Source organism: Natrix helvetica (genome assembly GCF_964273705.1).
Source record: "Natrix helvetica genome assembly, chromosome: 2".
Classification (NCBI taxonomy): Eukaryota; Metazoa; Chordata; class Lepidosauria; order Squamata; family Natricidae; genus Natrix; species Natrix helvetica.
Genome location: NC_138552.1, coordinates 223,062,579 through 223,090,236, shown reverse-complemented (window position 1 = coordinate 223,090,236; position 27,658 = coordinate 223,062,579). Strand labels below are relative to the sequence as shown.

At 39.7% G+C, this 27,658-nt stretch overlaps 1 protein-coding gene across 1 annotated transcript; it reads right to left on the bottom strand.

Moving 5' to 3' along the window:
- Positions 1-617: 617 nt before the first annotated feature.
- EXO1 (exonuclease 1) lies at positions 618-26,338 on the bottom strand. The gene is made up of 14 exons (XM_081945599.1): positions 26,201-26,338; positions 24,960-25,140; positions 23,670-23,789; positions 22,547-22,670; positions 21,084-21,221; positions 19,329-19,541; positions 14,824-15,011; positions 14,245-14,341; positions 7,716-7,929; positions 7,043-7,286; positions 5,431-5,911; positions 4,814-4,912; positions 2,108-2,298; positions 618-842 (listed from the first exon to the last, which is right to left on the bottom strand). The coding sequence occupies exons 2-14, from the start codon at positions 25,118-25,120 to the stop codon at positions 698-700; spliced, it is 2,415 nt and encodes an 804-aa protein (XP_081801725.1). The 5' UTR covers positions 25,121-25,140; positions 26,201-26,338; the 3' UTR covers positions 618-697.
- Between the last annotated feature and the right edge of the window lie 1,320 nt (positions 26,339-27,658).

Here is a 27,658-nt window from a genome sequence, read left to right as displayed (position 1 = left end):
TTCAATTTTACACATGCATATATTTAGATATTTTAAAGAACGGACATATTTAGATATTTTAAAGAACTGCCATCATTCAAGGACTTCTTTGTAATCCACTATCATCCCCACTTGATTATGGTTGTATGAAATTCAGCGTAATAAAATTTTAATTATAAAATATAATTTAAATATTTAAATATAACACCTGTTTTCCTAACTTTTCAGATTTTACTTCCTTTATTGAATTATCTGGACCCACTTTGTTGCAGAGATTTAACAATGTGATCTTTTGTAATCTAAATTATTCATTGTTCAATTTGCTGAACTTTTTTCCAAAAGTTTTCTTGCATTCATACACATGATATAGTCAAGCAATCTGTTTGTATCAAAAGATTTTATTCAATGCAGCAAAAAGCATAATATTGTTTCATTTTGCTTCTTTCAAAAGTTCAGAAGTTGATAATGTTAGCTGAAGTCTATATATATATATATATATATATATATATATATATATATATATATATATATATATATATATATATATATATATATATATATATATATATATATATATATATATATATATATATATATATATATATATATATATATATATATATATATATGTATATACTGTACAAGTGTTACTTTGCTTTTTTTGTGTCCCGAAGTAATCTAAATTCATACAGAAATTGAACAAGGATTACAGAATTGCTCAGGTCTGCAGTACCACTTCACTAAAATATTTTCCATTGCACTTATCAAAAGTTTCATCACATGTGTCTGGAGGGAGGTGGTTATTATCTTTAATTGGAGACAATGGTTTTGATTTTCTACAGGAAGGTAATATTTCCGATTCCCTATAAGCAAAAAAAAAAAAAGTATGGTTAATAGTGGTATAGATGAGTATTAACAAATTTTAAAGTGAATTGAATTTATTGTCAGTCTCCTCGGGGATACATTTTTACTGCATACCAATAAATACAACTGGATGGATGGATTTTTCTCTCTCTCTCCATTACCTCCCCACTACTTTTGGAAAATAAATCCTGCCAAAGTCAGTTACCCAAGATGGGAAGAGGATACACTGCTTTTGTCTGAAGAAGCTACAAGCTTTTTATTCCCCAGCAGCAGGAGGTACCAGCAAAGCCAAGGAGAAACTGCTTTATGGGAAAATAATGAAGCTAAAAAGAATGAAAACTTGTTTCTGGAAACTGCCTCTGAGATAAAAATTAATACTTTAGCAGACATAGAAGAGGAATCGGTAAGAAGATAACTGATAGTTTGGTTTTGCTCTGACCTTAAAAATAACCCTTAGAACATGTATATTTTGTTATGAGTAAAGAAATATATAAAGAAATCAGAGTTAAATCCATTATCTGTAGATAAATGCAAATAGTAAGCCAATGGAAGAATTCTGCAGTTAATAAAGCTAATGTCAGGATTCCAAAGAGCATCGCCAATCCAGTAAGAGTCCAAGGCTAGAGATTCCTCAAAGTTCCAATTTATTAGAAGAGCCATGTTGGCACATCTGGGAAAGCCTGAATCTGAAGCTTCCAGGTTTTCCCCACCCAGTTGAAAGTTCAAGATCTTGCCACCACACCACAAGTCCATCACATGGTCCAATCTCCCACTGCAATGCTGGCAGTTCCACCCATCCACATCTGTCTAGGCGCAGGGGCAAGACGGCCTTGACACTCCGAGAAGGAACGTTTGAATATGTGGCAGGCTTGAGGCATCATACAAAGATGGCTTCCAAGCCTGACAGATGCAACCACAGGAGGTAAAACTTTCCTTGGGATATATTTTATTCCTAATCATTTAAAGAGGATGGAATTCAACAAATATTCCTAAAATTAGAGGCAAAATGAATTCTTTTAAATATTTATGTACCCACCCACCCCCGCATCAAAAGTGAGCCACTCTTGGCAGCCTCCATCAGCAGACAAACTTAATTCTCTGGGGATTCAAATGGTTACTTTAAGGATTGTAAATCCACTGTTCTGTTGAAAAGTCATTAAGCTAATGCTATGTTTTAGGACCATGTATTGTTTCATCAATACTTCCCTTTCTCCACAGAAGATTAAAATAAAACAAATAAACATTTAGATTCAAAGAGATTCACCTTTTGAACTGGAAGCTCTTCCAGAGATCATTAATTTTCACCTGCTGTCCTGACTTGTTTTCAGTATCGTGATGTTTTTTCTTTATACTTGTTATTTTCTTGCTTAAGCCACTAACTTTGGCGGGCATCAATAATGTACGTTTTTCCACCATAGGAGATTTTAGAGAACTTGTTCTACATAATGCAGGAATCTGAAGAGGGGGAGGGGAGGGGGGGGAAGGAGAGAGAGAGTGTAAAAAAATTATTTTGTTTCAGTGAAGTCTTATAAATTGTCCCTGTAAAGAGTAGACACTGATAGAAGAAAATATTTGTAACTTCAGGGATGAACTGTGGGATCGTTGGTGTTCTCTGAGCTAGGTGGTTTCCTTGCAGACATTTCATTACCAAACTAGGTAACATCATCAGTCCAGGCACATTACCTAGTTTGGCAATGAAACCACTGCAAGGAAACAGCCTAGCTCAGAGAGCATCAAGGACTTGAAGCTACTTGACAGCTACTAAAAACATTTTTATAGTTGAACATGCATATCATTTCAAACACTTAAAGACTATATTTGTAGAGCACACTTAACTCTAAACCCAAATTAGCAATGCACGACTGGATTTTCATTTGATGCTACATCGAAACAAATTGGGTTAGTGGGAGCGCATGATTCATATAACATGCTGAGAAAATAGTCGGGCTTCTTACAATATAATAACCAGAAACAATTCCATTTAATCTAATTTTTATGCAAATTCACCCCAGAATATTTCACTTATATTAAAATCTAAGGAGTGCGTGCGTGTGTGTGTGTGTGTGTGTGTGTGAGAGAGAGAGAGAGAGAAATGCCATGCTATTTTTTTTTTGCAATATTAACCAGTATTAAAACACACTGAAAATAATCCAAACCATGTTGTTGTTAAAATACAAATACAATTACGCAAACAATGGTTAATATACGTATACCTCAAGAATGGGGAAAAAAGAAGTAACTAACCACAAGATGTCAGTATAATTCTGAAGAATATAAAGAAGTATTTAATCAACTAATGATAGTTTGAGGGTTCTGTAGGCAAAGCTTATTAAAAATGGCTTACAGCAGATAATTTTAAAAAACAAAAAAATCACCAAAAGAAAAGCTAAAATAATATATATCAGCCATGTACAAACTTTTCAGTGCATCTATATATGAGGATTCATTGCTCAGTGTTCATTCTCTCCTGATAAATACAGTATCAGAATTTTTACTCAACAGGGATCAAATGACTAATCATATCATTTCCAGAAGGAAAATTAACAATATTCTCCCACTAAGGAAGCTAAATTAAAGAAACAGAAAAAAAATGCCAATGTTACCATGTTTGATCAATTATTGAAACCAGTGTGTTCAACCTAATCCAAAATCTTATGATCAGAGTGGAACATTATAAATATATATATAACTTGTACTTCTGTTAAATAAATCTGATTTTAAAATGCAATCAAATACAGTGTTTTAGATGGTTCTAGCATATACAATAATTTCTCACTTTAAAAAATGCTGCACAAGTTTGACTGAAACCATGACATAGATCACTGTGGTGCGCTTGAGGAGAGCATTCCATATTCTCTCTTTCCTTTTTGTGCATGGGGTGAAATAAATAACATGATCTGAAATCAGAAGATTTGCATGATTTAAAGCACTCCATACATGCTTCAATAAATAAGCCTTATTCATTGTACTGCATTTGGCAGCCTGAGCTGGGGTGCCTCAGGCAACTTAATCATTTTATCATAGATGTGAGGATCAAACCAAAGATTTTCAGGCTTCATTTAAGGCTTACTTTGGTTGAAACAAGCTCACAGAATTTGCATATGAGGCCAAACTACTTCCGTTTAAAATGAAGGTGGAAGAAGAGAGAGCCCAAAGTCTGAAGCTCACATCAAATAGCTCAGTTGCAGTTTTAGCTATTTGAAAAGAGGCCTACATCACTTGCAAGAAGCTACTGCCGCCCTAACGTGAGTAATAAGACAACCCTATGTATACAGGGAGTCCTCAACTTTTGACCACATAAGTTGCTAAGCGACAAATTGGTTAAGCGAGTTTTGTCCCATTGTACAATCTTTCTTGCCATGTTGTTAAGCGAGTCACTGAAGTGGTTAAGTTTGTAACAAGGTTGTTAAGTCAGTCTGGCTTCCCCATTGGTTTTTACTTGTCAGGTGGTTGCAAAACGGGATCACATGACCCTGGGGACACCACAACGGTCATAAATATGAGTCCGTGGCCAAGCATCTGAACGTTGATCGGATGACCATGGGGATGCTGCAAGGGACGTTAAGTGTGAAAAACTGTCGTCACATTTTTCAGTGCCGTTGTAACTTCAGTCACTAATTGAATTGCTCTAAATCAGGGGTGTCCAAACTTGGGAACTTTAAGACTTGTGGACTTCCCCATGCTGGCTGGGGAATTCTGGGAGTTGAAGTCCACAAGTCTTAAAGTTCCCAAGTTTGGACACCCCTGCTCTAAATCAAGGACTGCCTGTACTTTCAAAGTACTAGGAATAGCTCTGAGGTAACAGGGGAGGATTAATATTTTAGTTCTATCATAGAAGGGTGCTGATCATAAATAATATCTAGAATATGTTATAATTCATACATATTAAAACAGGTCCTGTCTTCAAGTCATACTTTAGTATTTAGATAGAAAACAAGAACTTAAAATGAAAAAGAGGAAAAAGATATACCATATTTTTGGAAACTGTGCTTTTATTATCTCTACATTCTGAAAATGGAAGGATCTGAGAATTCAGATTTTCACCTGGTTCTGGACTGCTGTCAGTTTCCTGCCATTAAAAAAAAGATAGGCATTATTTTACTTTAAATGTGAACTCTTGTGTCATTTTTAAAAGTAAAATGGCTGAAGCTATGCCTAAATGAAGTACAGTAAAAGAGTTATGATTTTTTAAATCCACTGTGCTCCTTAAAAGTGAGATTAGAATTAATTTCCAATAACTAGTAAAGTGACACAACAGTTATAATCCTGTACCAGCTTTCATGATCAGCCCTATTAAAACCCATGATGATATATATCGGAATGTCTATTAGAAAAATTAAGATATCTCGTTGCTTGACACATTCCGACACTCTTAACAGTTAATCAAATTAAAATGTATTAGTTTACAGCAGTACACAGACTATCAGGCAGGCAGGCAGACTTTGAGGTTTCATAAACAGAGGTTATTTTATAAATGGAGAGCCAGATATGTAACAATTGCAACAAATAAGAACAGATTTGGACAATCCCTTGAGAATGCCATGACAATTTAATAAACTGCTTAACTAAAACATAGAATAATCTTACTTTGGCGGGAGCAGCATTTTTCTTGGTCACTGGAGACTTTTCTGAAGTATCCACCTTGCTTTGCAACGACTTGTCAAAATTCTGTTTTGATAAACACCACTGTTCTTTTAAAGGTGATGACTCTTCATCAGACTCTTTATTTGCTGGTGAGGTTATTTGTGAGCCAGGCACACTATAGTCCTTCCCTGGGTCTTTACTGGGTCTTTGATACTGCTTTAGCAGTGCTATGCTTTGTGATAGGCTAGGAGTCGAAGATTTCTCTGCAAAGTTTCTAGACCAAGTGAAACAGCTGGACTGTCCTACCCCAGGTGTGGTTGAGACGTTTCTTTCTATTTCTCCAGTCTCTGATGAACAGGGACTGTGGTCTTCTGTTAATTTCTTTATTTCCTTAGTTGGACTATCAGCCTCATTGTCCTGTAGAGGCAGGTCACTTTTGTTCTTCGATATAGTCTCAGGCAGATCTCCAACGTTGCAGAAAAACCTAACATACATTGAGTGAGTATAGGAGGAAATGAGATAATATAAAAAGATGAGTGCATTAATCTAATCATGTTAAAATGTTAGTTTTACTGAAAAGAAATTATAAATGCATGTTAAAATTATGGACATATGCTGAAATAATTAGAAGCGAATTGTAACAATCTCTAGACCAGTGATGGTGAACCTTTTTGGGCTTGCATGCCAAAAGCGGGGGGAGCGCAGAGGGTTGTGCACGGGCGTGCCACACCCATAATGCTATGTGCACGACCCCAGAGCACATGTGTGCACGACCAGCGCTCCCACCATTTTTGGTGTGCTTTTTTCACCTTCCCCAGGCTCCAGAGGCTTTATAGCTCTGAAGCCTCCAGAGCGTGAAAAAACGGCCCCATGGGCAAACCGTAAGTTCAGGAAGGAACTTCCAGTCTGCTCGTAGGGCCAGTTTTAGCCCTCTGGAGCCTTCAGGAGGCTTCCCTGAAGGCTCCGGAGGGCAAAAAACGACCCTACGAGCAAATGTGAAATGACTTGAATGCTCCGAAGGGCTAAAACCGGCCTTATGAGCAAACCGGAAGTACATTCCTGAATTTCTGGTTTGCCCGTAGGGCCATTTTTTGGCACTCCAGAGGCTTCAAGGAAGCCACCGGAGGGCAAAAAATGGCCTCAAAAGAAGGCCAAATTTAGCTGGCCAGCGCATGCATGCGCACTGGCCAGCTAACAGGGCAACCCTTTGCGTGCCCTAACAAATGGCACATGTGCCATAGGTTTGCCATCATGACTCTAGACCTATGCTTTCTTACCATTCTCAATAGTTTTACTTATGTAATATATCAAAACATGCTAGTTAATATCTATTTTTAGTTTTAGAGGTGAAGTCCACACACCTTAAAGTTGTCAAGGTAGAGATATAGTGATGTAGACACTGTAATTCCCAGAATTATCAGCCAGCAGTCTCACCTGGAGAGTTTCATATTGAATAAAGTAGCTGTGATATTAATTATATTTTATAATATATTGTGTAGTCCTGATTATATTATCTGATTCTACTGATAGTGTTTAGGTTTTTTTTTTTTAAAAAAAATTACCTTGCTTTAAAAAAAATACTAAAATTGCAGGAATGCAATTTAAAGACACATACCTGCTTCTGGTTCCTGGAACAACCACTGCACCATAGTTTTCATTCTCTTTCTGAAAAATAGTGGCAAATTTATTTCTAAGCCTGGGCTGAACACAAGAATTGTCCTTATTTTTGCATGAGTCCTGGGAAGTACAGACTGCAGATGTTTCACTAAAAAGTTGCTGCTTCTCATCACATTTTTCTGTTTTGGTTTTTTTTGAGTCAGAAAAATACTGGCTTAACAGTTCTTCTTCTGATGCTTCTTCTAAATATATAAAAGATGAATTAAGTTCAATTATACTAGATCTACATCAGCATTTTTAATAACTTGATATTAATAGAATAGACAAATACTATCGCTGTATATTAGTTTACCCCAAAACAGAAAAAGAAAAATGGAAAAGTTAAAAGAAATAAACAAATTATGTTTGCTAAGTGTTCTATTAGTAATTCCTTTGGGTGATATATAGAAAAGAAATATAAGGAATTAATAAAGATGCTATGGGTAAATGCTTATATTTCCTAACCATTGTATTGAACATTCAAGATTTACATGCTAAAGGTAAAATTAGACTAAGACTTTGTTTCATATATATATGAATGTATACTATATACATATACATACATACATACATACATACATACATACATACACACACACACACACACACACTTAAAAATGTAGCAATCATACCATGCCTGGGTCTTTTTGCCACTAGCATTTTGCTAGGAAGTTTGATTAGCTGCTCAACTCCTCGGGTAGTGGATTTCTCTAGCAAAGGTGTTGAATTTGTGACAATTTTTTCAGTAACACAGGGTTTATAGTCCCTGCTCCAAATGCTCTTTAAATAGGATGATTTCTCATGAGTATAAATGACATCCCAGCTGCGGCTTCTTGGTAGTACAGGCTATACCAAAATAACAGAAAAAAACCCCATAAAGTTATATCACTCTTTTTCTCTAAATTACACAGAAGTTAATTTTATTACTAGTTTAGAGTTTTCTCAATCATGTTTTGGTACCTTGCCATTGGACATTGAACAAAGGGAACCTAGTACAGTGATCAAGCCTACTGAAAAGATTGGCTGTTATAATTTTTTCAACTCATATATGCCTTAACACATTTCTGATTGGGAAACTCTTGAAATACAGCTGCCTATGTGATAATGACTTTACTTATGCAATGGCTTTAGTTTTTCCAGATGATGTACTGGCCAAAACTGGTTTAACTCTGAACATACAGGTGTCTTCTATGTAAATATGGACATAGACATACTGATGTGGACATATTGGGATACACAGGGAGAGGCAATGGCTGCTGCTGGAGCAAAGGAGAGGGGAGGAGCGAAGGTAGCAGCCCTTTATCTTCATCATTGACCATTAGCCCTGTTACTATCCCTGGTTTACCATCTATCGACCATCTGCTTTTATTGTCTCCCTACTGTTTTTCTACTGCCCACCCATCCTTTGACCATCTTTTGACCATCCTTTGACCATCTATAGACCATTTACAGACTGATGGACTGGTCTGCTACACCCATTATCCCCACCCAGGACTTATGGCCTTTTATCATCAGTATCCAGGCCCTGGCTCCCTATATCCCTCTGCATTTCCCTTTCTCCTGGACTCAGTGCTGTATGCAGCACCTATTCTAACATCTTTGTAAAGTAATTTTAATATCTGTAGCACCCTCAATTCGATCTGAGGCCCTGCTGAACCATGGTTTACTTTTACTCTAGGGTAGACCTGATTTTATTGCGGGAGTCCCCCCTCTCGCAAATATGGCCCTCTGCCCTTTCAAGGGCCCACCTTGATGACGGATGTATTAATCCAGAGAGGTGGAAGAAGAGGAGGCTCCGGGGTTTTTTGTGTAAATGTTTTTTAAATGTTTTAAAGGGATCCAGGGTGGGGGGTGGGTCTAGCCAGACCAGGAATAGGAGTAGAGCCAGGCTAACAGGTGGGGCTGAGGAGGAAGGGAGCGGAGCGGGGGAGGGGAGTCAGTATAACGTTCCTTTAGAGGGTTCCTATATTCCAACGGTCGCAGGAAGGGGTGGATGCGAGGACAGAAGAAGATCCTGCAGTCGGTTGGGAGACCGGGGGCATTGGTTACACCCGGTCGTTTGTACCAACCCTCGCATCCTAGGTGGTCAGGGTTTACAGAGCCGAGGCATGAGACTGATGTTATGTAACGCAAGGTCCGTTGTTAATAAGGCCCCCCTCATCCATGACCTGGTTTCTGAGGGGGAGCCGGACCTTGCAGGGATCACGGAAACCTGGTTGGGCCACGAGGGGGGTGTGCCCCTCATGGAAATGTGCCCACCAGGATACCGTGTATTCCATCAGCCTCGTGCCCGGGGTAGGGGTGGTAGGGTAGCGGTCATTATACGGGAAATCCTGGCACCGAGAGAATTCATCGTACCTCAGATATCCGGATGTGAGACTCTAGGTGTGAGATGGGGCCCAGGGAGTCAGTTGGGCCTGCTGATTGCATACTTGGCTCCTCGCTATGCTTCAGCGGCCCTGCCAGAGCTCCTCGAGGTGATTGCGGAGGTGGCAGTTGAGACCCCTAGACTATTAGTCATGGGGGACTTCAACTTGCCATCGACGGGTGAATCATCCGAGGTTGCTCAGGAGTTCCTGGCTTCCATGACAGCCTTGGACCTGACCCAAATAATTCAGGGCCCCACACACGAGGGAGGACACATGCTGGACCTTGTTTTTATCTCTGGTCGATGGAAGAGCGATCTGGGAATAGGGGATCAGGTGATCACTCCCCTGTCATGGTCAGATCACTCGCTTCTCCGGCTGGACTTCCCTGACGCCACCCCCCATCGCGGGGAGGCGGAACCAGAGGATCTTAGATGGTTCCGCCCCAGGCGACTGATGGAACCAGATAGGTTCCAGACGGAGCTTGGGCCACCTCCTGTTGCCCTGACCCGCTCCCGGACGGAGGACCTGGTGGCTGCATGGAACAGTGCGGCGACCGGGGCCTTGGACCGGGTAGCGCCCTTGCGGCCTCTCCGGTGGCAGCGAACCACCCTGGCCCCTTGGTTTTCCAAGGAGCTGAGGGTGATGAAGCGCCACAAGAGACGCCTAGAGAGCAGATGGAGATCCTCTCGTGCCGAATCTGACCGAACACAGGTAAGAGCCCATTTACGGACCTACCTTGTGGCACTAAGGGTGGCTAAACGTCGATATTATGCCACCCTTATTGCGTCTGCAGAAAACCGCCCTGCCGCCCTGTTCCGGGTGACCCGCTCCCTCCTTTCACAGAGGTCGCGGGAAGCCCCTTTACAGGGGAGGGCAGAGGAATTTGGGGAATATCTGCAGGACAAAATCGCTCAGATCCGGAGCGAATGGGTCCCCTTCAGTGATCGTGAGGAGACACCGGAGGCGAGTCTTGAGGTACCTATCTGGGAGGAGTTTGACTCTGTTGCCGCCGAGGATATGGACAGGCTACGCGGGCGACTGCGGGCCACCACATGTTTATTGGACCCGTGCCCCTCCTGGCTTGTACTGGCAACCTGGGAGGTTACACGTGACTGGCTCCTGGGTCTGGTGAACGCCTCGCTGGAGGAGGGGTTCCTGCCAACCGCCTTGAAAGAGGCGGTGGTGAGGCCCCTACTTAAGAGGCCTTCCCTAGACCCAGTTGAGTTAGCCAATTATCGTCCTGTCTCCAACCTTCCCTTCTTAGCGAAGGTTGTTGAGAGTGTGGTGGTGCAGCAGTTCCCTCGACACCTGGAGGAAATTACTTATCTAGACCCACGCCAGTCCGTTTTCCGACCGGGTCACAGCACAGAGACGGCTTTGGTCGCGTTGGTGGATGATCTCTGGAGGGCGAAAGATGGGGGCTGTTCCTCCATCTTAGTCCTGTTAGACCTCTCAGCGGCTTTCGATACCATCGACCATGGTATCCTATTGCGTCGTCTGGAGGGGATGGGGGTGAGGGGCACCGTTCTGCGGTGGTTCTCCTCCTTCCTCTCCGGTCGGACGCAATGTGTGTTGGCGGGAGAGCAGAGATCGACCCTGAGGCCGCTCACGTGTGGAGTGCCACAGGGGTCGGTCCTCTCCCCTCTCCTGTTCAACACATACATGAAACCGCTGGGCGAGATCATTCGAGGATTTGGGGTTGAGTGCCATCTGTATGCAGATGACACTCAGTTGTACATTTCTACCCCGAACCACCCCAACGAAGCTGTCGAGGTGATGTCCCGGTGTCTGGAAGCCGTGCGGGTCTGGATGGGCGACAACAGACTCAAACTCAACCCTTCCAAGACGGAGTGGCTGTGGCTACCGGCGCCCCCCTTTAGCCAATGTGTTCCATCTCTGGCCATTGGGGGGGAACAACTGCCCCCAGTGGATAGGGTACGCAATTTGGGCGTCCTCCTAGATTCCCGGCTGTCGCTAGATGATCATGTGACGGCTGTGGCTAGGGGGGCGTTCCACCAGGTTTGCCTGATGCGCCAATTGCGTCCCTTACTGGAGCGGGACGCCCTTTGCACAGTCACCCATGCCCTAGTGACTTCTCGCCTTGATTACTGTAACACTCTCTACATGGGGCTCCCCTTGAGATGCACCCGAAGGCTCCAGCTGGTCCAGAATGCAGCCGCGCGGGTTATTATGGGGAGTACTAGGTACTCCCATGTAACACCTTTCCTGCGCGAGCTGCATTGGCTACCTGTGGCCTTTCGGGTGCGTTTCAAGGTGTTGATCGTCATCTTCAAAGCGCTCCATGGCTCGGGACCTAGTTATTTGCGGGATCGCATTCTACCCCATACATCCCTGCGACCAATTCGCTCTCACAGAGAGGGCCTCCTCCGGGTACCATCCGCTAAACAATGTGGGCGGGCGGTGCCTAGGAATAGGGCCTTCTCTGTGATGGGCCCAACCCTCTGGAATGACCTCCCCCCCGATATTAGAACCACTTCTGATCTCCGCTCCTTCCGCAAGAAACTCAAGACCCACCTGTTTCGAGTAGCTGGTCTGGCCTAATTATAATTATAATCGTAACTGTATTTAACATCTATTACAAACCTTCCTGGATGGCTTTTTAAATTTTATATTGGGGTTTTAAACGGGTTTTAAATTGTTTTTTAAGTATTTAAATTGGTTTTGGGATTTTATATAGACAGTGTGTGTGTGTTGTTTCTGCTCTATGTCTTATGTTATTTTCTGTTGTTTTGATTATGAATGGTCTGTACACCGCCCCGAGTCCCTACGGGGAGAGGGGGCGGTCTATAAATTAAATAAACTATAAACTATAAACTATAAATAGCCATTCAGACACTTGAAAATAGCTGTATGCTGTACAGCTGTCAACTTTTCTCCAGATTATGCTCTAGTTTATAGTTTATAGTTTATAGTTTATTTAATTTATAGACCGCCCCCTCTCCCCGTAGGGACTCCAAAGACATCCAGAACTTTTTCTTTTGTACTGCCTGAACTGTTGCCAAATATGATCTCAGGAGTTTGCATTTGTCCTGGTGAAATTTATCTTGCTGTGTTTTTGTCCACTGTTCCAATTTGTCAGGATTCTCCTGAATTTTGGTACTTAACTTTATTTCTGACATTAACCAAAATTTTATATTAGAATTTGAACAACAAAACATATAGTAACACTACATATTAACAATATATAGCTTTATAACATGGGAAATAAGAATAATTCTTGTATGTATACTGTTTCTCTGTATTTATCAAGACTGAACTAAATTTGCAACTTTTGGGAGGATTTCTGAACATTTCTAATTAAAAAGAACCCTTCCCATAGAATAGCTGGAGTGATCAGCAAGCAAGAGTGATGTGAATTCTGAGCCGCATGTATTATAGAATGGACTGTTCAATAATACGTGTGATGCTGCTGTGTGGGTTTTTTTAATCATAGTAAACAGAACATTAACATGTGTGATGTCAATTTAACTATACCCTCTACACATATTTATTCTTAGAAGAGACTGTTATGCCTTTTTTTAAAGCCAATGCTGATAAAGAATTATTTAGTGAAAGCAAAATGCTCATCTGTGAGGAGTGGAGATAAATATTGAAACACATAATAATACAGTATATTTCATCCCTGAATCTTGTTACTGTTTTCTAAAATGATTTGCTATTCCTTTCTTTAGATGGTTGCAAATCTGATACCTTTATGTACTTTACCTAAATCTGGTGTGTCAAACTGGTGCTCCCTAGTCACACGCAGACCACGCCAACCCCAGCTCCATGAATGGGAAAAAAGTTGCGTGATGGCAACGAGACGCTGTGAGTTTGACACCCATGACCTAAGTCATGAATAAAGATGCCGAACAACACAGTACCTACACTTGTACGATTTTTGTCAATACTTTCTTCCAGTTTAAACTGAAGCCATCAATATATGCTTGTTGGGTAGAATTAACTAACTCTGTAACCATCCAAACGTAGAACAGATCACCCTCAATTTTGTCACATCTCATGGAAGTCAAGTTATACTATGTCTGCCTCATTCCTGCGGCGAACTAAACTGGATACTATCAAAAAAAGGAAATCAGGTTGGCTTGGCATAATTATTCCTAATAAAGTCACTATTTTTTTCAAAACAATTTTCTAAACTGACTGCTTAATAATCTCTCCTGGAGTTTTGCTTGTATCAATATAAATTGACTGAAATGGTGAGTCCTTTTCCTCCTGTTTTTGAAAGTAGGAACAATTTTCCTTCTCCAATTCTCTATGACACTATGCTAATCTTGTATGATTTCTGAAAAATCGCATGAGGCCCAAACCAATAAAATCAGAAAATTCTCCAATATGAGACTATTCCAAAAAAAAAAAAAAGGAAAGACTTATCAGCATATCATCTATAAAACTTTCTTTCCTACAAGTTATTGACAGCCAACCCAAGATACTTATAAAGTCAAATCTAAAGTATAGTTAACAAGAAAGTCTTGTCAATTCAAATCACATTAAAGGGTTGAATACAGAATATTTAGCACAGAGGATACTTATGCCCCTAAGAGACTCAACAATGACAAAAATAGTTTGTAGTGCCTCCAAGTGGTTGTTAACGAATATATCATCTAAAATTGTAGTTTTGATACAGGATTTTTAGTATAATGTATCAAATCTTGGCATAAAACATATAACTATATTCTTCAGATTTATCTAAGTCTGAGTTCAAAGTCAAGCAGAAACACAAGGAGAACATTGTTCTCGACCATTAAAATATTTTTTAGATACAAAATATTACCGATGATACATCAGGATCGTAGTCATCAATTTGCTCCATTGTGAAAATATCTTTATTTCCAAGTGCAATTTGAAAAGCAGTCCTATCATCCAAGTATCTAAATGAATCGATCTCAGAAAAAACCACTTTTAATTAGAACTTTCCTTTTTTTATATAGTTTCATTTTATGGAGTTCATAACTCATAGCAATGTTCATGCAGTTTTACAACATATGAAAAACAAACTTTACCCTTTGTTTTAAGTAGATATAAACTTAAATAATTTAATAGCTAGCTGAGGGATTAAGACTGCATATAGCCTAATGCCAATTGCATTTTTCAGGAGGTTTCAATGAGATCATGAAAAGGCAGGCCTCCTCCAATGGCTTATATTATTTGAAAAAAAATACTATTTATTCAAGCTTAATACTATTCTGAAGGGGATCAACATAAACTAAATAGCAATTGATCTAAAAACAATTCCTTTTTTTTTTTTTTTGCAAAAAGTGCTTAAGGATTTTACCTTAAGACATAGAAACAACTTGATGGTGACATTTTTAAACCCTCTAAGCATATTACATTTTTATTTGATAAAGGATACTTTCCAGCGTAAACTAGAGTTTCTGGCTCAACATCATCTTCATAAGCATTCAAAGGAACAAGTTTCCTTCTGACTGGGTCAAAAACCAACTGATAGAGAAAAGTATTATTAGCCCGAATAAATCCTTGTATGTATTCTTCAGATACTGAAATATTCATTTTTAAATACTGTCCCATTTTTCCAATGATCTGTCAGGAAAACAAACAAATAGTGTTCATGAGTAATAGCAAACACAAGTGCTTAGTTTATAAATAATCTCTTTAGTCACATCAGGGGGACAATTTCCATAATCATCTGTCCTCCTATCGTATCATTCCCTAATGATCTTAGAAACAGATGTTCAGAAAGAAAGTTAATATCCAAGCCAGTACCTTTATGAATCTACATATCAGTGCTTTGGACTTTGCATGAAGAAAATCTAGAACATCTGGGTTATGAGAAAGTTATTTTCTAAAGTAGATAGTATCCTAAACACAGAACCATTCCTCTTTTTTTTCTATAGGGATAACTAAAAGATGCACAACTGGGTTTTGAGCCAATGTGTAATATAATTTTATTTCTACAGGTATCACTAAAGAGGGTTTTTAAGGAGACACACAAACATAAATGAAAGGAGGGATTATTTAATTTGATTCAGAATCTTTAACAGGCCCTCTGTGTGTGCGTATCTATATCTACATGTACAGGTGAAACTCGAAAAATTAGAATATCATGCAAAAGTTCATTTATTTCAGTAATGCAACTTAAAAGGTGAAACTAATATGTGAGATAGACTCATTACATGCAAAGCAAGGTAGTTCAAGTCGTGATTTGTCATAATTTTGATGATTATGGCCTACAGATCATGAAAACCCCAAATCCACATTCTCAGAAAATTAGAATATTACATGCAATCAATAAAACAAGGATTGTACATAGAACAATATCAGACCTCTGAAAAGTATAAGCATGCATATGTGCTCAGTACTTGGTTTGGCCCCTTTTGCAGCAATTACTGCCTCAATGCGGCGTGGCATGGTTTGGCCCCTTTTGCAGCAATTACTGCCTCAATGCGGCGTGGCATGGAAGCTATCAGCCTGTGGCACTGCTGAGGTGTTATGGAAGACCAGGATGCTACAATAGTGGCCTTCAGCTCTTCTGCATTGTTTGGTCTCATGTCTCTCATCTTTCTCTTGGCAATGCCCCATAGATTCTATAAGGGGCTCAGGTCAGGCGAGTTTGCTGGCCAATCAAGCACAGTAATCCCACGGTCATTGAACCAGGTTTTGGTGCTTTTGGCAGTGTGGGCAGGTGTCATGTCCTGCTGGAAAATGAAGTCAGCATCCCCATAAAGCTCGTCTGTGGAAGGAAGCATGAAGTGCTCCAAAATCTCCTGGTAGACGGCTGCGTTGACCCTGGACTTAATGAAGCACAGTGGACCAACACCAGCAGATGACATGCCTCCCCAAATCAAGAGACTGTGGAAACTTCACACTGCACTTCAAGCATTTTGCAGTGTGTGCCTCTCCATTCCTCCTCCATTATCTGGGTCCTTGGTTTCCAAATGAGATGAAAAGTTGCTCTCATCAGAAAAGAGGACTTTGGACCACTGAGCAACAGACTAGGTCTGTTTTCCTTTAGCCCAGGTAAGACGCCTCTGACGTTGTTTGTTGTTCAGAGCAGCTTGACAAGAGGAATACGACATTTGAAGCCCATGTCCAGGATCCGTCTGTGTGTGGTGGCTCTTGATGCACTGACTCAAGCCTCAGTCCACTCCTTGTGAAAGTCCCCAACACTTTTGAATGGCCTTTTCCTGACAATCCTCTCCAGGCTGCGGTCATCCCTGCTGCTTGTGCACCTTTTTCTTCCACACTTTTCCCTTCCACATAACTTTCTATTAATGTGCTTTGATACAGCATTTTGGGAACATTCAACTTCTTTTGCAATTACCTTTTGAGGCTTTCCCTCCTTATGGAGGGTGTCAATGATGGTTTTCTGCACAACTGTCAGGTCAGCAGTCTTTCCCATGATTGTGATTCCTACTGAACCAGACTGAGAGACCATTTAAAGGCTCAGGAACCCTTTGCAGGTGTTATGGCTTAATTAGCTGATTAGAGTGGGACACTTTGAGCCTAGAATATTGCACCTTTTCACAATATTCTAATTTTCTGAGATTGTGGATTTGGGGTTTTCATGAGCTGTAAGCCATAATCATCACAATTATGACAAATCACAGCTTGAACTATCTTGCTTTGCATGTAATGAGTCTCTCATATATGAGTTTCACCTTTTAAGTTGCATTACTGAAATAAATGAACTTTTGCATGATATTGTTTCGAGTTTCACCTGTGTGTGTGTGTGTGTGTGTGTGTGTGTGTATCAAGCAATAGCAAATTTGACATTAACTTTCTTGACTATAATGAAATTATCTGATTGTCAGCGATAGCAACATCCCAATACATTATGATTGTTACATTATATTAAAATACTTTTTAAAAAAACCATTAGAGATATATTTATGCTGCCCTGCTCAAACCAAATAAAACAGAGAAAGAAAAAGGAAGAGATGAAAAAGGAGGGTAAAGTGGGGAAGAAGGAAAGTTAGTTCCAGATCCAAGCCAAACACTTCACATGTCATTATTTTAATGTCTACTATCCTGTGACAAAAAACAAGTAGATGACACTGTATTGACTACCCTTGAATTTGCTGTGAAAGCCAAAGACCTTCACTAATTATTACCCAACACACACAACCACGTGCCTCTCTTACAGATCATCACATATTGTTGTGAGGCAAATTCTGAAATCTTTTAAGTCAAAGGCCTGAACACCCGATAAATATAAAATCCACCCATCCCAACTTAATGACTTCGTATGTTAGATTGCATGCACAGCAACAGGGACATCCGTCACGAGAGACCTTGAACTCCTCAGAGGACAATTCTTAGCTGCTGATTGTGCAACACTTCTGAGTTGCAGGGGCGAAAGGAGCTTTAGAGCTTGTGAGAATGTGCATGTAGTGTCTATCTGCCACGTCTTTTCCTGGAATTGTGTTGCATGACATACTATGAAATGATTCAGCTGCTTAAGGAAATGCCAACAAGTACAACCTACTTATCATCCAAGCATCCTTGTCCCTTTGTATCCCTTTGTGACAAATATATTGATCAATTGTAGCTACAGATTCTCCTGTAGAATCATAGCATCCAGGGTTATGGAGAAAGGGCAGCCTCCTCAGTTTAAGGAGCTGCTTCTCTTATTTTAGGGACCCTGATAAGAAAGGGGGAAAAAATTAGGCCTTTTTTATTTGATCTATTTGTTTATTAAGTTACAACGTCCTAAAAGAATTCCCTAAAAGGCAGCAGAATTGCACCTGTTATCTAAGATGCTTTTATGCCATAGAATGCTGATAGGCAATCAGCTGCATTGCAGATGATGCTGAACTACAGTTTCTAGCAGGCACAGCTACACGGCTAATTATAAGAGATACAGGAGACAGCTATTAGATCAATAGGAGCCACAGGTTGCCCACTCCTGCCCGAGAACGTACGGCAAATTAAGATGGCAAATTAACCAGCATAGACCCTCTCTGAATAACTTGGTGTTGGTAACAGCTAGAATACATGAAGTCAAGGATGGTCTGCTGAAGACAAAGCAGATGTGGCAGTAATTAAAAGCATGTGTAGAAAGCTCTTAGGCAGAGATTTGGTGGCACTTGAAGTGGGCTACCACCAATTGGTCTCTCTCCCCCAATTCTAACCACTTTCACTTTTTACCTTGATTGCTTCCCTGCTAATGCATTACCTACTCAGAACCAAGAATAGTAGAGTTACTTTTACTATCAAGAGCCAAGTGAGAAAATTAGGTTTGGAAAATGTTAGCATGAGATGGAATTTAAAATATGATTCTAAAACGGGAAGAACTACAAGAACTGTGATGGCAAACCTGTGACACGTGGACCCATATCTGAGGGTATGCGAGGCATTGCCCTATGTAAGCTCCAGCGCGCATGTGCATGCTGGCCAGATGATTTTTCAGCCTTCTGGAGGGCAGGAGAGAGGCTGTTTTCGCTCTCCCCAGGCTTTAGGAAAGCCTCTTGAGCTGTAGATGGCAAAAAATGGCCCAATAGGCCAACCAAAAGTTTGTTTCCAAACAAACTGTAGCACGCATGCGCAGGGGTGGGACAGCATTGCATTATGGGTGTGGGCATGTACACATGCGTTATTGCGCGTGCGCCCTTTTGGCACCCGAGCAGAAAAACGTGCGCCATCACTGTACTGGAGAGAGAATTCATGACATTAAACTCAAATCAAAAGTTTTTCTTGGGTGAATGCTTTTCCTGTTGAAGCTTCACCATTTGAATCCCGGGAACCATATTGTTTCATAAAACAGCTTCAAGGGGCTGTTTCTCCCTTAACCCTCATCAGAAGAAAGCACCATTTTTGAAGTTCTGGAGCAGATTTTCCTCATTATCGATAAGGATTTTTGAAAATACAAGATAAATCAAGATGCAAAGAACACAGTACCTTGATAATATCGGGGTTATTGGCTATCTTTAACAGTTTGCAAGACTTGCCTAAGCCAATACCATGAATGGATGGAAGGTAGTCACAACCAGAAAGAATACACATGTAGCGGAATTTCTCTTCTGTAAAGACATCCCCAAGCTGTTTGCACATTCCGAGGCGAGCTTGATCAATTTCTAAGCCATTTCCAAATTTGTCAATTTTAAGAAATACCTTGAAATGCAAATAAAATCATGAATGAATAAATATATTCCAGGAACATCCACCAGGTGCATCAACAGCATCAAAATGGTAGGTAGGATCAGGTGTTCAAACTTCTGCCTCATTTCAATGTGCATGCAAAAAGGGAAGGGGCTTCGATTGCCCTAAAAAAAAAACCGTTCACCATTTTGATGCTATTGAACATTACTAATTTTATCTAGTACTAGCTGATAACCTGGTGTTGCCCAGGTATTTATTTATAAGGGAAAATGTCCGGACCAAATGTAAATTCTGATTTTGGATTTTCCCCCTTACCAGAGGGAGTACTGTAAGGCCTTCACCATGGCAATTCCACTGCGCTGTACAGTAGAAGCCATTTTACGGCAGTACAATAGAAGCCATTTAAAGGCACAACAGGCTGTATCTTAACAGAACACACACCCCGAGGGGGTGTTAGGGTTGTCTTACCCCCACAGTATTTTTTTTCCAGAGAGTAAATCATCTATGTACCAAGTTTGGTTGAAATTGCTTGAGGCGTTCCAGAGTTGTGCTGGAACACACACACACACACACACACACACACACACAATCAATATACTCAACATTTATTTAAATTAAGGGTATGAGTGCAGCCACAAACAGTAATATTTTCTTTCTCTTTTTGCTACAGCCGAAAACCTAATCTCATTCACTTCACTCACTTCAGATGTAGTATACATGTTTCTTGAAAACCATTTTGTCAAATGCCTGCCAAGGGATATTGACAAATATCAACCATGCTTATACAACACTTTTGTAGCGTTTTGAAAACTTTGCATATACCATACATAGTATACAATACTGTGGATGCCTCATGCCGCAGTTGGCAGAAGGAGGGCTAAGAACAAAAATACACATTTCATGTGACTTGATGGGTCACAGTTTGTACTGTTGGCACTGCACACTAGAAAAGCTATTGGCATATTTTTGATGTAAGGAAACATTAAGTGAATTGATGCAAGACTTTGGAGGATTTTACGGTTGGAATAAATAAAAAATTAGAGTCCCATTGTACAATGTTATTTTAATTTTAAGCCTAATGAGGATTTAATTACATAGCAATTAGCTTAATAAATTATGCTTTTTCAACATAATAGTCACCTACCTTCTTGTAAGGATGACATCAAAATTAAATATTTCAAGGGCACACACATGTATATTTACAAGCACACGTGTTCATATGCCCACACATGCGCACAACGTTTTGATTTCTCTTTAGAAATATCAAGTTTTGGATCTAAGTATATGAAAGCAAATTCTCCCTCAAATGGAAAAAATGTGAAACCTAAGCACCCGTGCTTGTTTGTATAAATTGCACACTGCCAATTTCTAAACCATATTGCTTGCTCTTTTTAGGCTGGTTGTTCAAGTCTGCCTTAACTAATTGAAGATATACCTATATTTTGCTATACTGAAGGCTAGCAAGGGAAGGGAATGCAAAGGCAGATGAGCAATTGAAGACCCTGCACTGGACCAAACAGGATCAGGGAGTGATTTCTCATGTAGACTTCCTACCTTTTTGCATCCAAAAGCGAGGAGATCAGAATCCTCCGTAATTATAGCCTGGACCAGGCCAGCTTTGTTCAGATAAGCTAACTGAGCATCAGCTTCATAAGGCGCAACAAGACAATCTATTCCTTGGGCTCGGGCAGCCTGCAAGCAAGCAAGCAAACAAACAAAAATAATGCATCGTTCAAAATGCCCATCATAATACCACACATTAACATATAAAACTATTTTATAATAAATGAACAGTTCACCTACTAGATACAACTTGAATATTGCGACTGGGATCCTGGAAAGCTACTCTTTGAGTTTAGGACAAAAAAACTAGCTCTCCGGGACTCTAGTCACAATATTCAAGGTGTATCTCCTTGGATAAATCACATGCTTAAAGTGGAACTTTCTCTAATCTAATCTAATCTAATCTAATCTAATCTAATCTAATCTAATGAAATCCAGCTGCTTTTGCCCCACTTGAATTCATGAATTACACTCTCTATACAGGTAGTCCTCAACTTACAACCACAACTGAGCCCAACATTTCTATTGCTAAGTGAAACATGTGTTAAGTGAGTTTTGCCCCATTTTATCACCATGCCACAATCATTAAGAGAATCGTTGTAGTTGTTAAGTTAGTGACACAGTTGTTAAGTGAATTTGGCTTCCCCATTGACTTTGCTTGTCAGAAGACTGCAAATGTGGATCAGGTGATCTTGGGACACTGCAACCGTCATAAATATTAGTTGCCAAGCACCTGAATTTTGATCACCTGACTGCGGGGAGGCTGCATTGGTTGTAAATGTGAAAAATGGTCATAAGTCACTTTTTTCAGTGCCGTTGTAACTTCGAATTGTAAGTCAAGGACTACCTGGATTTTTCTAGTTCTTGAACCAGCTTTTACTATTTAGTTACAGAAATGTTTTCTTCCCACAAACTTGGGCCATATAAACTTGGGGACACACACTTCCTTGCTGGGGAACATGTTGCCAGCCTAACCCACACTAGGGGAGGGGAGAAAGAGAGGTAAAGGAGAAATGAAGAAACTGTGCAAAGGCTGTTATCAACTGCCATCCTTGTAAACCTAAACTTCCAGTTCTAAAAGAACCCAGTCGTACCAGAGTACTAATGTTCCATAAACTTTTATGTAGCAATGTACACAGTCCTCACAAATCTTGCAATCAGATCAGTATTAGGTTTATATGTATCCTAGATAGAAAAAAATGGGGTGGAGAGGGGGTTGGAGATAGATATTTCCCCCAGCTTTTAAATTTAGTAATTGTGGAAAAATGCTTTTGTCTCAAATTATATCTTTTATTATAAATACGCCACTAAAGGTTACAAAAAAATAAGCACAATTCGTTGTTTTCCTCTAAACTAAGTTATGCAAGCTTAAGATTGATAGCAAAGGCAAAAGTCATAATCAAGAAATGGAAAGTGAAATTCCTAGTAGGGAACCTGCTAATATAAACACTTACTTTAATCACTTCACAAGCCATTGCATGTGTAACATTAATGCTGCGAGCAAAACATTCTCTTGCTTCTGATAATTTCCCTTCACGGAGCAGCTGTTTCCCTTTTAGGAGATTTGTTTGTCGTTTTCTTCAAAATAACATAACAAATACATTGTCTGAGAGTCTCACATTTGTAACAAATAAATAGAATATTGTGCTATTCTCCCCAAAACTATCCTTACATTTTGGAGATTTACCATATAAAAGCTTAAGAATCAGATATAAAAGACAACAATAATCAATAATATAAAGTCCAGTAATAATATGTTCATTACTATTATTGTTATTAGCATATGGCATTGTTACATTATTCAGAAGACCATAATGCTATTGCAGAGGAATAGTTCAGCTATTGACTATATGACTGTACACCGCCCCGAGTCCCTTCGGGGAGAGGGTGCGGTTTATAAATTAAATAAAAGTAAAGTAAAAGTAAAGCTGCCAATTTAGCAGCTGTGTTGTAGGACAAGGTGCGCCACAGAAGGGCTTTGTACCAGAAAGAAAGATGAGCACTTTTCTTGCAGCATCATCCACAGCCCCTTCCGGAGTCACCAAATAAACGCCATAATCAGGAAGGTTAGAGTGGGCAGGAATTTGACTGCCTGAATGGAGCATTTGTCTCCCTACCAATGTGATACCTATTTATCTACTCACATAGAAAGGGCTTTCAAACTGTTACGTGAACACAAATTGAGATGAGTGATGGGAGCTCACCCTGACATGAAGTGCTAAGATTTGAACTATTGGAGAAGAGACCATCTTCAGTGTCATTAAGCCACCACAGCTCTTGTTCATTGCTATTACTTAATAATAGTAGAGAGATACATACATGTTTCCCAACTCGTAGAGAATGGTCTCTACTTGGGGATCTCTCTCTCTCTCTCATGCCCAGTCAGATCCAGTCCATTTTGATCTCAATCTATCTTTTACAGATTTGCCCCTTCTTACCGAATTTGGTCCGATTTTGTTTTTGAAGTATTATTCTGCTACAAAACAGAATCCCAATTTCTTTCCAATATTCCACTGAGTTGGAAAGATTAAAAAAAGGAACATCCCCAGCTTCTCAGTATACACAAATATAACTTACTCTCTTCTTGTTTTTTCAACTTCTTTTTTTGAAGGCAGAGTGCATCCATCAAATACCAGAATTGGTTTAACTCCAAATGATAAAAGCATATCAACAAGTTTCATGCAATAAGCTACGTATCTGTGAAAAGAAACACCAGCCTCATACATTTGTCATGACATCTTGAAACATAACGTATGGTTTGCATAACAAGGCCAACTTCCGCTTGCAACAACAAAATTGCCATTAGATTAGGGTAGCAACATGATCAGCCGTGGTTGCAGTTTATATAAATGTAGCTAAATCTATATTTTGTGCCTAGACAAATACTTAGCTTACAGAAGTAAATGAAGAATGTCATCTGACTTAATTAACTTTAGTAAACACATCCTACAAGAGAAAAATATTTCATCTTGTATATTAAGAAAAGTGTATGGATTTAAAAAGATTATCTTCTTTTCCAAGTATTTTTTAATTTGGGCTGTAACCCTTTGCACCGACTATTCATAACTATTTACTATTACTATTTTTAAATGGGATTTAAGAAATCATTTGTTTAAAGTTTTCACAAGCAATTAACATGAAAAAGAAATTAAGTTCTGTTATTTTTCTGAGTTCATGCATTGAACAACATACTTAATATGTTTTCCCCATCTTTCTTACTGATGGAATGCATTGGTGTACAGCATTTATGAAGCTTTCAGAATGAGACCATCTTTCCTGTACAGTGAACTCTATTTCAAATTTAGGATTAAAATTCACAGCCTATCAACTCCAGAAGAGGCCATCAAATCCATTCAAATGCTTAAAGGGGTTATATGACTGTGCACCTTCAACCCGTATGCATCTGTCATTTCTAATCCAAGCACTCTAAGTTTGCAGCCAAAATTTGGTGACAAAATGACAGGGATTTTTTTTTTTTTTTGCTACCACAATTTTTGGCATGAGAACACATCAATAAGCATGAAAACTTAAAGGGGTGCAAAAAAGATTAATTTCTACCCTTTAAAGCTGATGAGAACAGTTAAAAACATATCACTGAAATTCGGTAGCAAAATCACCAAAGGTTGGAAACATGAATTTTCATGTGAAATGCTAAAATGCAGAAATATCCAGCTTTAAACACCCCTAAATCTTTGAAAATGGGTCCTATTTCTCCTGTGATGTCACCAAAAAGAAGCTTTCTGCAGCCTTTCAGTTGGCCTAGAAGCCTGTTAAAGCATGAAGGCTAAAAATGGTTACAGACACCCCTACCACATCCGTTACAGACACCCCTATCCACTCTTATCAGTCAAATAGTTTTGCACATACTGGTCTGTGGCTTCTCCTTTTGCTAGTTTCTCTGCACATGCATAGGCTCCTTTGTGCAGCCAGCAATAAGTGTCTACAGCAACTACTTGTCCTTTGTACTTCTTTACATGAGTTGGTTCAGCTGCTTCTTTGATAAACTGGAGCAACCCTTGGATTCCCATTGTATCGTATCAGTTGAATTCTGAAAGCAAAGTAAAGAAACACAAAGCCAACAGATTCATAATTGCTCCTGAGCTGGGCCAGGAAACTTTACAACACACATCAATAAGATTTCCAAAGTGGCAATAGACCTCTAGGGCAAAAGAGACTCTATTACACCCTCACCAAGATGTATTAATTTTATTAATCTGAGAAATGGTTAATCAATGAAATAATATATAAAATATTACTAACTGGTATGTTGTAGCATGCACCAACAAAACTTGATTTTGATACATGAAGATGTTATGACATTAGGATCAACTTTTAGGAATAGATTGCCACAGGTGCAAGACATATTTTCATCTCTAGTTCTCTCTTTTCCTGCTCTCCAAAATCCATCAAATCCTTTGACAGTATGGGGGGAAAATTAGCAGTAACACAACATCTAAGAAGAAGGGACAGCAATTCACTGTATTTGGAAAGCTGCTGAATTCCTTTCTCAGGTCCAAGTTGTTGTTTCTCCCCGCTTCCCATTCTTAACCCACACACACCTAGACCTAGAAGAATCCTATGCAAGCTTCAACGAAATCTCTCAAACAATACAAATGACCAACCCTTTCATAGGAAGGTGACGGGGAGGAAAAAATGTATTAAAGTAGAGAAAATTCTTTCCTTTGAAGCAGATATCCTCTGCAAGTAAAAGTTTTAAGCAGATGCTGAAGCAGCAAGCCACGCACGCCAAGTGGCACTGAAAACAATGGATTCAATAGACCTTAGATCACTAGATAAAGATTGCGAAGTTTTCTTTTCTTGTTTTTCTCCATCAGCATCCTTACTCGCGCCATTGAATTCAAAGGACAACCCGCGCTTTAATCACTTTGCATTCAATTGGCGAACGAGACAAAGCCGCAGCGTGTCTATTTTACTAAAACACAGGCAGTGTGTGCTCTACGCATAACTTTTATAGTAGTTTGGGTCGGAAATATCCCGGGAGACGATCTCACTTTCCTTTTAATGAAGGGACTCTATCTCGTCCAGCTCCTGAATTCCCAAAGCCCGTGAATGAAAAATGTGTCCACCCCCACCCCCACCCCCAGTACCTGACGCAGGAGCGCAACTGCTGGAACCGGGTCAGCGCCGAACCGTCACCCGGCAACAGACCCTTTGGGCCATTCGCCGCAAAACCAACCCAGCGCGCCAAACTTTCAACCCGCGCGCGCTTCCCAAGCCCCACCTCGACCCCGCCCTCCTCGCGAGAACAAGGGAATGTTCAGGAACCCATGTAGACCACAACGCCCAACATGCCGCGCGGCCCGAAGCCTGCCTTGGTGCTCACCGCTCTGCATCCTGGGCGTTGTAGTACAAGCGTTTTCTTTGCGCGGAGGCTGGAGTCTGCCTTTGAAGTTATGGGGCGCTTGTTGCTGCTGGAGTTGTTTTTTCCGTTACGGTATACGCGTTCGGTTAGAACAGTAAATTAAATGCAGTTGTCATGTTAATAGGTCGGTATGGCTGGAATCTAGCTTAGTTTATGGTTTATCATGTGTAAACATTGGCGGTAGGGTTAATTCACCAAAGAAACATCCATTTAGCAAGTAGTGGGAAAGATGTCGTGGACCTATGAATGGATAAATTAACCTGATCCTTATTTTATCAGTACTGTCATTTTGTGAGCTTTCAGTCTTTAGTATCAGTATGCCACCTAGAGTCTGCTTTGATCGAGGCAGTACAATAGATGAATCTCATAAATAAGCACCCTTCTACCCATTAAATCTACAATCCTTTTAGCAAGCTCCGGGATCCAGAAAATCTGGGTGCCTAAATTGTTAATTGGATAAAGGCCATTGACTCCCAATTGATTCCCAATAAATGCACAGATCAGTGCTTGTCATGCTGATGTATTTGCAGCAATAATCCAACAATTCTTTAAAGGAGAGCTCAGTCTCTTTAATTCTGTCCATCCAATTTAGCTTTTCTCTATCCCTTCTGTCTTCCTCAACTGCCAACATTCTTATTCAGCAACTAGTGAAGAATGCGAAGTTCTTTACACTATCGCTTCAGTGGAAGTCTTTACTTAGTCCAGGATCTACTTATATTGTTTTATTTTTCTTGTAATTTATGGTACTCTTTGTAACGATATCCAAATTCCTTTCATCTTTCTTTTGAACTTTCTCCATGTTAATCTTTCTGCACATTTTTCCAGTATCTGTTATTGCATATGCATGAGGAATTCATCTAACTTTATGATTGGAATGAAGAGGTGTTAGGTTAGCACTAACGTATTTTCCAGGCCTAGGACTGTTTTTTTTAAAGGTTAAATTTGGGTTATATATGTGCACAACTAAACATGAATTGCATGGATTTCCAAAATGATTTTGTACATGGAAAAACTGCAGATGAAGAAATAAAAGAATTAGGGAGCAAGCTTGCAAAACAAAAAAAGTTTTAATGAATTTCTTAGGTTTGAAAAAAACAAAATGAGTAAAAGATGATACCATGCTACTACTTATTCCTGGTGTGATAAAAATAAAGAGGGCTTTTTACCTCTCATAATGAGGGTC